We start from the raw sequence: 10,915 nt of genomic DNA, 5'->3' as shown, positions 1-10,915 counted from the left end.
GAACAAGATCAGCTCGGCAAGGAACTCCAAGGTAGGCGAGCATGGTCTGCTCCGCGACTAGCTTCTTGGCGAGCAAGATCAGCTCGGCAAGGAACTTCAAGAGTGGGAGCAAGGTCCGCTCCACGACTTGCTTCTTGTCGAGCAAGATCAGCTCGGCAAGGAACTCCAAGGTCAGCGAGCAAGGTCCGCTCCACGACTTCCTTCTTGGCAAGCAAGATCAGCTCGGCAAGGAACTTCAAGGTCGGCGAGCAAGGTCCGCTCTGCGACTTTCTTCTTGGCGAGCAAGATCAGCTCGACAAGGAACTCCAAGGTCGGCAAGCATGGTCTGCTCCACGACTTCCTTCTTGGCAAGCAAGATCAGCTCGGCAAGGAACTCCAAGGTAGGCGAGCATGGTCCGCTCCGCGACTAGCTTCTTGGCGATCATGATCAGCTTGACAATGAACTTCAAGAGCGGGAGCAAGGTCCGCTCCACGACTTGCTTCTTGTCGAGCAAGATCAGCTCGGCAAGGAACTCCAAGGTCGGCGAGCAAGGTCCGCTTTGCGACTTCCTTCTTGGCGAGCAAGATCAGCTCGGCAAGGAACTCCAAGGTCGGCGAGGAACTCCAAGGTCGGCGAGCAAGGTCCGCTCCGCGACTTTCTTCTTGGCGGGCAAGATCAACTCGGCAAGGAACTCCAAGGTCAGCGAGCAAGGTCAGCTCGGCGACTTTCTTCTTGGCGAGCAAGATCAGCTCGGCAAGGAACTCCAAGAGCGAGAACAAGGTCTGCTCCGCGACTTGCTTCTTGTCGAGCAAGATCAGCTCGGCAAGGAACTCCAAGGTCGACGAGCAAGGTCCGCTCCGCAACTTCCTTCTTGGCGAGCAAGATCAGCTCGGCAAGGAACTCCAAGGTCGGCGAGCAAGGTCAGCTCGGCGACTTGCTTCTTGGCGAGCAAGGTTAGCTCGGCAAGGAACTCAAAGGTCAGCGGGCAAGGTCCACTCCGCGACTTGCTTCTTGGCCAGCAAGATTAGCTCGGCAAGGTATTCTAAAGTTGATTAAAACCAACAAACCTCTTGCCGAGTAAAATTCGTCCGACAAGGAATTCCAGAGTTGATAAAATCATCAACAAACCTCTTGCCGAGCAAAATCCGTCCGGCAAGGAATTCCAAAGTTGATAAAGTCATCAACAAACCTCTTGCCGAGCAAAATCAATCCAGCAAGGAATTCCAAAGTTGATCAAAACCATCAACAAATCTCTTGCCGAGCAAAATCCGTCCGACAAGGAATTCCAAAGTTGATCAAAACCATCAACAAATATCTTACCGAGCAAAATCCGCCCTGCAAGGAATTTTGATCTTTCCGTCAAAATGATTGTTAGTTGCCCCTTGGACCATACTAAATCCGCTTGAAGAGGCAAAAATACAACAATTCTCATGAAAATGGTTTACTTGTTTCATTATGCCAGTGGCAAAAAGGGTTACAAAAATAGAACTAAGAACAAAACTTTAGATTGGCAGAGTTTGATGTTTTAAAAATGGATCGGCCATTTACATTCCGCGAGTTTTATGCCCCTTTTCCTCGGCCTTCTTATAGACGTCTTCCAAAAACCGGACTCCCTATATCTTTTCCATGGTGGTTTACATGGCCATCATCTTGTCCGACTGCGTGAACCTTTCGCACTACTTTCTTATTCTCTACTACCGGACTTGTCGTCACGGTAGCTGCGGTTGCATCGTCTTCGACTCAGATGTGCTCATTAATGTGTTGCATGAGAAATTCCATGGTTAATGGTTGATTCATTGTGAGCGAGTCTCTCAGTCGATGTCCAACTAGAAGATCGCACTTATACTGAGTGATTGCAAGGTTGGTCGGGCAATCAAGGATCTCGTTGAAAGTCTCCCAATACCTGGAGTTGTATGCCTTGAGAGTGTCACTCGATTCCATCTTGACACTGAGAAGGTGGTCCACTTCCTTTGGCATTTTGGTGTTGGTTTTGAAGCGTGTCATGAATGCTTCCGCCAACTGCTGCCACATTTCGATGCTCTCCTCCGGCAATCTCTCAAACCATTTCAAGCCCAACTCGCCCAAACTTGACGGGAAAATAAGGCACATAAGAGCGTCATTGCGCCTATGTCCGGCCATGACCTGCCGGAAGTGGCTTACATGCATGTATGGATCGGTTTTTCCGTCATAAAGCGTAAACTTGGACTGGTGAAAACCTGCTAGGAGCGGTGTGGTTTCTATTTCAACGGAGAAGGGAGTGGCGTTCAGCCTCGCCAAATCTGTGTCCTGAGGGACGGGCACAGCTAAGCGTGGTGGTGGCATTATGACCTCCTCACTGGCGCAACCCCCGTAACATAGCCGCTGGAGCGCCGGTAGTCTCTGGGTCTCCCGTCGGCGAGCCCATTTCTTCAAGATAACCCGCAAGTCCTCTGACTGAACGGAGTAGGAATATCTCGACGTCATCGCCGGACGTGAGGGATGGTAGGTACTATCTTGTGCGCTAGACTTCTCTACTGGCACACCTGAGTCTCCACCCCTATAACTTCTGGTGATGGAAATGGAAGGCGTCTGCCGCTGGCTCTGGCTGCTTGAGCGGCGTGGTTGGGTGCAATCACTGTGGTCTCCCACTCTAGCAACACCCTTCCCTTTGACCTGTCGTTTGAGAGCTTCCATTTTCGCCACGATTCTCCAGATAACGGTGTCTTGGTCTCTTAACTTGTGCTCCAGACGTCTAGCGTGCGATTCTCTTCGCCACCGGTGTCCGTCTGGGCTCCGTGAGTGACCAAAACTTCTAGTGCGCTTATCTCGCGCATCTCTTGGATGTCCTCCCGGGGAGGTCTCCAGGTCCACCATGTTTGGAATGGCAGGGAGTCCTCCTCTCTATTTGGCTGACTTTGGAGTCATGCCGTTTATGACGGACAACGGTATTTTGTCGTTGTTCGCCACGGAAGGCGATCAGATGAGCTTGGAAGACAAGGTTTTATTCAATGTACTTCCTACAGACAGCGCCAATTGTGCGGGGAGCAAATATTTCGTGGAGCCCGTACTCCTTTCGTCCAAGCTCCTTGTTTGTCCGATCGACCTGTGAGCACAACGGCGGTGAGCTACCCGGCGGTGTGTGGCCGGAAAACCCCTCCGACGATCAAGTTAGCACACACTCAGGGAGAGAGAGAGAGAAGAGAGAGACATCGCAATGAGAGTTTCTCACTAAATGAAGTTCCATCCTCAACATGGGGGGCGCAGTCACGCTTATATACTTTCTGCGCTCAAACCTACTCCCATTAATCTCTTGACACGTGGGGCTGCTTTCTCCTCTGTCAACACAAATTCAGCGAACACCACCTAACCAAACTGCCAGACCACATTAGTGGGAGCTCGGTAGCCCAGTGGGATCACCTCGGCTTCTTACGACCGTGCTGCGTAACGAGCCCGAGTGCTCCACTCGCCAAGCTCCATAACAACTGAGGTCAGTAGCATTCCGGCAAAGCCGAGTTCAAGACAGGTCGAGCCGGTAAACAGAGGCCTTCCCGCCGAGCTAAACATGCAACCATGGAACCCGGGTTGGCAGGCGATCATCTCGGCCAAGTAAGCTCGGCCCAAAATGGGGCCTGATCCTCGACCGAGCAAAATCGCCTCTGGACAAGCCCAAGTTAGCTCGGCCGAAACACGCTCAAACATCACCTTCCCGGTCATTACCACGGCCCAAAGCCAGATTATGAAATCTCCCTCACACATAGGTACAATCTTGACATGACGCAATATAATCTTTGATCATTCTAACTCTATTATCCTGTAAAATTTTAGAATTATAACATTGTGTTTGAAAATGTAGGAATAATTTATTTATAATAAATTGTATAGTTTCGTACCTTTGATCTTATATTCTTCAAATATCATAGTTGACATCGTAAGATAAACTCTGCCCGTTTATCTTGAACAATGAGATTTATTGAACCAGTATGGTCTTTGACCTTAACATTATATCTAATAAATAAATAAATAAAAACCAATCACGAATTAAGTTAAATAATAGTTAAAAACACAACCATTTTTAAATTAAAAAAAAAAAACAGTGTGTTAAAAAACCCAATTACAAAATACAATGTAATCTTCATCATCAGTTAGGTTTTTGTAATTGGCAATCCCATTTGACAAAACTCCTTTCAGTTGTAATTTTATTCGATCTTTTATTTCAGTGAGGCTATGAGTATTTAGATGTGAATCCAACCCGAATTGTGCCTATGCAGAGGAGTTTGTGATCTTAATCCTATCATGTTTGCCATTTCACTAACTAATAACTATGTTGGGGATCGCAGGGGTCTAGGGAGCAGCGCCCCATGACGGGTCCAAGGCAACACCCAAGCGGGGTCGAGGGGCAGCGCCCCCAAAGCAAAAAGCAAAATTGCAGTCAAAATTGTTTGTTTGCTCGACCGAAGATACAATTCTTTCAGAAGTTTCACTTGCCTACAAAAGTACTGGGAGCTGTATTTTTACGCTCGAGCGGTCTTTCCTGTGCTCGAGCGTAGACCCTTATTCTGAAACACGCATTTTAGTCAATCTGCTCAAGCGGCTATTCCTGTGCTTAAGCGAAGATCGCAATTCTGTTTTCTATAAATCTACTATTAATTCAGTTTCTAAGATACAGCTTCCAGATCTTCTTTTTGGGTATTAGAGTTTTCATTTGGGGCTTCTTTGCTTGTTTCCTTTGATATCTATGGGAGTTTATATCATGAATTAAGTAGATTATATCAAAGGGGTTTTGTTTATTTTGTTTTATCCACAAAAGAGAGATTTGTCTTTTGGTGGATTCCGTGGAATTTAGGCCTAAAGCTTTGGTGGATTCTAAAGTGACTCATCGTCGGGTTCGACATTGGTGTTGTGGATTCAACGTTGGGCAAGACAATTTCGAAATGAAAACGGTGGTGGAAGAGGCATATAGGGGTCGGTTCAATTTGGCTGTGGATTCGCTAGGTAATTAAGAGTACACTTGTGTAATTCTTTTTTGTCTTCTTTGTGGATTGTTTTATGATTTTTGCCGGTGATTTTTTTATCATAATTGGAAGCGCTCCAATTGTGATTTTTTCACGTTAAACCGTTGTGTTGATTTGTCTTTGATTATTTGATTGGAATTGTTATTTAAAATTGATACATAATCACAAATAAACATCTCGAGGATTTTTAGATTTTTCATCATAAATAATGGGTATTTTATGTGAACCTAATGAATACAATACAATCCAATTTGGTTTTTTTCAAAAAAGATAGATTCAAAATACAATCACCGTATTAAAAATTAAATTAAGTTCAATCACAATCACAAAATACAATCTCATCATCATTAATAGTGGATACTTTATGTGAGCCTAATGAATGCAATCTATTTTTTTTTTTTCAAAAAAACATAGATAAAAAATACAATTGCCATGCGATTGTATTCAAAAAACATGAAGACAATATTTTTTTTCCTTCAAAAAACACAGATTAAATGGAATGTAAAAAATCACAATCATTTAAAAAAATAAAATCACAGTGTGATCAAAATGGATTGCAAAAAAACACAATCACATTTTTGCTCATAAAAAAAAAAGAAGCAATGAAGTGAATTGATAATTAAAAAATACAATTATGTTTTTTTTCAAAAAAATATAATGAGTTAAAAACCCAATCACGAATTAAATTAATTAATAGTTAAAAAGCATAATGAATACAATGAGTTAAAAAATCCGATTACAAAATATAATCTAATCATCATCATTAATACTACGTATTTTATATAAACATAATGAATACAATCTATTTTTTTTAAAAAAAACATAGATTAAAAATATAATCACCGTATTGAAAAATAAATTAAGTCCAATCACACTCACAAAATACAATCTAATCATCATCAATAGTTAATACTTTATGTGAACCTAATGAATACAATCATTCTTAATCAATTTAAAAATATAATCACCATATTAAAAAATAAAATATTTACCTACAAATTTTAAAATGTTTTTCTTCCAAGATTCTGTCTTAATCTCTCTCCCAAATTGGCACGTAGGTTTCTGCTGCTGCGTAAGGATTAGGCTGCTGTGATAGGTTTAGGTTTAGGCTACTACGTTGGGTTTAGGTTATTCTCTCTCTCCCAAAGGTTTAGGCTGCTGCGTTAGGTTTAGGTTATTCTATCTGTCCCAAAGTTTAGGCTGTTGTGATAAGGAGTGATAGGATTTAGGTTAATATCTATATATATTTAAATCAGATGGTAGGAAAGTGTTTTTTTTTTAAACAAAAAAAAAACCAAAAAATTAAGAAATTAGGATTGGAATAATGGAGCTCCCACAAGGTTTGTGGATTAAAAAGACCATATTCCTTACATAATAGAAGATGTGGGAATTGTGTAGCATCAATTTATATAAAGTACGGAGTTACGCTACTCATTAACTTTTAAATATTATTACCTTTTTAAGGAGGATCAATGTAACACCTGCCTCTTTACTTAGCAGTTAATTCTATGGTTTATTTTAATTACGGGTTTATATGTGCATTCTACGTCTATTTGTGTGCTGCGTATGTACTATGTGTCATGTGCATCATGTTTTGCTTGACAGAGATGTTAAGGTTTGAAAAAGACTTGTCTGATTCGCTAAATTGTCAGGTTATAAATTAAATAATGGACTAAGTTGTTAGAGCCTAATTCACCTTAATTAGACAAAGTGGGGTTAAGGTAACTTGGGTTATAGTAAGAAAATTAATTGAAGTGATTGTAATTTAGTTTAACTCAAGTCAAAGTAAGTTACATATTATATATATATATATATATATTGAATTCATGAAAGAGATGAGGAGAGAGATACAACCTAAGGGAGGATAGAGAGAATTATAGAGTCCTAGAGAACAAAGAGAAGAAAAGAAGAAAGAAGGGGGAAAGAAGAGATAGCTTAGGAGCAACTTCACCAACTTAACCCTATAAGGTGAGAAATTCTTCTCTAAACCCATGAGATTAAGTTAATTTCCATATGTGATTGTAGAAATTGAGTTGAATTAGGAATTGAATAGTGTGGTGTAGTGTGTGTATGTGTGTGTGTGTGTCAAGAATCACTTCAAAGTTTAGCTTATGTGGCATAGTCTTTCTCACTCACTTGATTTTACATGGATTTTGGGTTGGAGGAACTATTTCCATGGGTTTTGATACATAAAACTTCCATTTGCATACTCCTTGTTTTCATTTAGTGAGATGGGTTTTGGTTCAAAGTTATGTTTTTGGTTGGGTTTTAGAAGTTGTTTATTTACCATGTTTGGTTAATTTTGAGCCTTGTTTTGTGCAAATTTGGGTTTAATTTATAGGAAGATTGAAGCTCAAAACAGAGCAGAATTTTCGGTTCTGGAACACCCAGAACTGCACGTGCGGCAAAGAGAATTGCACGTGTAGGAAGTTGTGGCGCACGTGCAGTAGGGAGGTCTGCATGTGCAGAAAACAAGGGCAGAGGCACCTTGCATTCTGAAATAATTGCACCATCCGGCGCACGTGTGATGAAAGTCTCGTACGTACGGCCAAGGGGCTCCGCACGTGCAACTGTTTGGCAAACCCAGTGTTAGTTTTCTGCTTCATTTCTCCATCTTCCAGGCCTCTGTTGGCATGATTTCCGCATATATTTGACGATCATATGCATGACACGAACATTAAAGAGAATAAGGAACAATTAGGCCAACCAATCAATAAGTTATAGCATAACTAATTAATTGCAAGCTAAAGTAAACATGTTATGCTTGTATATGTCTGTGTTGGTCAAACGCCACGTCCCAGCCATGTGTTTTGTGAAGTCAACTGTGAGTAACACTATTGTAAAGATATGTTTAACTTAACATATTTCTTTTTTGCTTTATCTTATTCCTTGTTCTGGACATATTTCTTCGTATACTTATTGAATGATGATCTTACTTACGTACACTGTATTTCGTGGCATCCTTAGCACCTGTCTATATTGTTACAGAGATCTCTGTTAGTTTTAATTCTTGGAACTCCTGGGTATGACGTTGATGGCCATCATATCTGATTACCGGTCTTCATGACCGTCTCTGTTCAGTCTTTAAGACCGCCTGTATTATTTGCTATGGCATGTACACGTATACATTTATGCTTTCGGTATGGTATAAGAATCTGTTAAGTATATGATTTATTTTGCATTAAGGACGTCATTTGGAACCTCTTTACACTGATGTTATTCACTGGGCTCTAGCTCACGTTTTGATATATATATATATATATATATGTAGGTGATCCAATTCAGGAGGGGACGTAGTGGTGACGATCTTGCCTCCGTTTTGATCAAGCTACCTTGTATGCCTTACGGTGAGGTTCCTATCTAATAAAGTATTTAGGTGGTCCAGGGAGCACTCTTTTGAGAAGCACTCACGTGTTATGGTCGGTTTTCACTGGAGTTCTGTTGATATGAATGTTTTCCCTCTTTAGTTGTATTTTTGACAAACTTGTGATACCTTGATGTACATATGTATATATATCTATAGTAATGCATTTTGTCTCATGTGAGTTCACAGCTCGTTGGACGTTTTACTTTCTTATATCTTAGCTTCTGCTAGCCCCGTTTGTCTGATTTGTATAATTAGGCTTTTGGTAATCACGGATTACTGGCTGGTTACGATGCCAAACTTTTAGGGGCAAGTTTAGGTCGTGACAGAATGGTATCAGAGCACAAGTTTTATCACACACACACGTCCAAACGAGTTATAGGATGTCCTAGGAAAGAAATTAGGGCATTCAACCTGCATGTGTGAGTGCATATGGAATTCCTAATGTACTTGTGTGATGAACATATAACTGTGAAGCATATGTGTTCTATGTTTATTGTCACTCTGTTTACATATGGACCAATGGAAGAGACAAGACCTACAGATACATTTGAGTCTTCTGATGTGACAATGGATCGGTTAGAAAGAATGGTAGAGTTATTGACAGAAGCTTTAAGACAAAAACAGAGACAACCATTTCCACTTCCTCCTCCGCCACTAACCCTAGTGGAGCCACCCAACAATGGTGACATTATTACCTTGACACAAAAATTTAACAAACTGAAACCACTCACTTTTCCAAGGGGTCTTGAACCGTTGAAAGCTGAAGCCTAGATATTAGAGATTGAAAAGTTATTCGAAGTATTTCCATGTACTGACGAGCAAAATGTGTTGTTGGTAACTTTCATATTGCAAGAGGAAGCGAGAAGGTGGTGGATACTTGTTCGAGATCAACAGACTACTATGACTTGGGCACAGTTTAAAGAGGCCTTTTATGAAAAATATTTTCCGCATTGTGTAAGAGATCGGAAAGTAACGGAATTTGAGCAGTTAAAGCAGGTCACCATGTCTGTGGCAGAGTATAAAGCCAAATTCACTGAGTTTGCGTGGTATGCGCCACATACGGTAGATACCGATTACAAGAAAGCTAGAAAGTTTGAGGACGGCCTGGATGTTGAGGTTCTCGACCGGATCAACGTACTCAAGTTAGAAAAATATGTGGATGTTTTAGATAAAGCCATTATGGCTGAGGCGAACGTTACTGCACTAAAACAAACAAAGACACCAGGGACCAAATTGAAGGGTAAGAGACTAGGATCCAATTTTAAGAAGGGTCAGAACAACTTCAACATTCTATTGAACAAGAGACAGAATAGGGGATCATCTACTAGTTCAAGCCAAGGGAATGATACACCCATCTGTCCAGAGTGTGGGAAAAGACATAAGGGAGTTTGCCGCAAAATTTCTGGCACATGTTTCCATTGCTGAAAAATAGGCCATATGATTAAAGATTGCCCATTAGTGTCCCAAAACATAAGCCAGCCTAAGGCAAGCTCTACTGCATCAGTGTCAACACCAAAGGCAAATTTGAAAGCAGCTACAAGAAAGGAAACTCTAAAGCAAGGACGGGTTTTTGCATTGGTACCGGGTGATGTGTAGAATACAGAAACAGTTGTGTCAGGTACCCTTCCTATTTGTTCTCAGAATGCTTATGTTTTGATTGATTCGGGGTCTGCACATTCCTTTGTGTCTTATACGTTTGCTCCAAAATTAACTAGACCGTCGGAACCATTGAAATATTTATTAGTTGTAACCTCTCCGACTGGAGAAGTATGACCTGTGCATCTATGTATCCTGCATGTGAGATCATCATTGAATGCATGAGTTTGTATGTTGATCTGTTGCCTTTAGATATTTCACATTTTGATGTAATCTTGGGAATGGACTGGTTAGCAAAATATTGTGCTACTATTGACTGCTTGACTAAACAAGCTGTGTTTCGCTTACCTGAAGTGCCTGAAATTATATTTAACGGGATTTGTGTCATATCTCCCCCATATTTGATTTCCTCCATGAAAGAAAATAGATTGATTAACAAGGGTTGTAGGGGATTTTTATGTTATGTGCTAACGGTGCCAACTATTGCTAAACCGGTAGTAAGTAGCATTCCTGTAGTGAAAGAGTTCCCAGATGTGTTTCCAGATGATTTGCTAGGAAATTTGGTTGACCGAGAAATTGAATTTACTATTGAGATAGTACCGGGTACACAACCAATCACCAAAACCCCGTACCAGATGTCGACTGCTAAACTGAAAGAGCTGAAAACTCAATTACAAGAATTGTTGGACAAGAAATTTATTAGGCCTAGTATGTCTCTGTGGGACGCTCTAGTGTAATTTGTCAAAAAGAATGATGGAACCTTAAGGCTTTGCATTGATTATCGAGAGTTAAACAAGGTGACAGTAAAGAATAAGTACCCGTTGCCACGTATTGACGATTTGTTTGGCCAACTACAAGGGGCACAAGTATTTTGTAAAATTGACCTGCAATCTGGGTATCACTAGTTAAAAGTTAAAGCTAAAGACATGGAGAAGACTGCCTTTCGAACAAGATATGGCCATTATGAATTCGTTGTTATGC

General features: G+C 41.0%; 1 protein-coding gene across 1 annotated transcript; it reads left to right on the top strand.

Moving 5' to 3' along the window:
- Nucleotides 1-9,238: 9,238 nt before the first annotated feature.
- LOC145793613 (uncharacterized) lies at nucleotides 9,239-10,671 on the top strand. Its single transcript, XM_082876475.1, has 2 exons — nucleotides 9,239-9,724; nucleotides 10,054-10,671. The coding sequence occupies exons 1-2, from the start codon at nucleotides 9,239-9,241 to the stop codon at nucleotides 10,669-10,671; spliced, it is 1,104 nt and encodes a 367-aa protein (XP_082732601.1).
- The last annotated feature ends 244 nt before the right edge of the window (nucleotides 10,672-10,915 follow it).

This window comes from Camellia sinensis, chromosome 6 (assembly GCF_055761805.1).
Source record: "Camellia sinensis isolate YWXY chromosome 6, ASM5576180v1, whole genome shotgun sequence".
Classification (NCBI taxonomy): Eukaryota; Viridiplantae; Streptophyta; class Magnoliopsida; order Ericales; family Theaceae; genus Camellia; species Camellia sinensis.
This window is presented reverse-complemented; position numbering and strand designations above follow the sequence as displayed.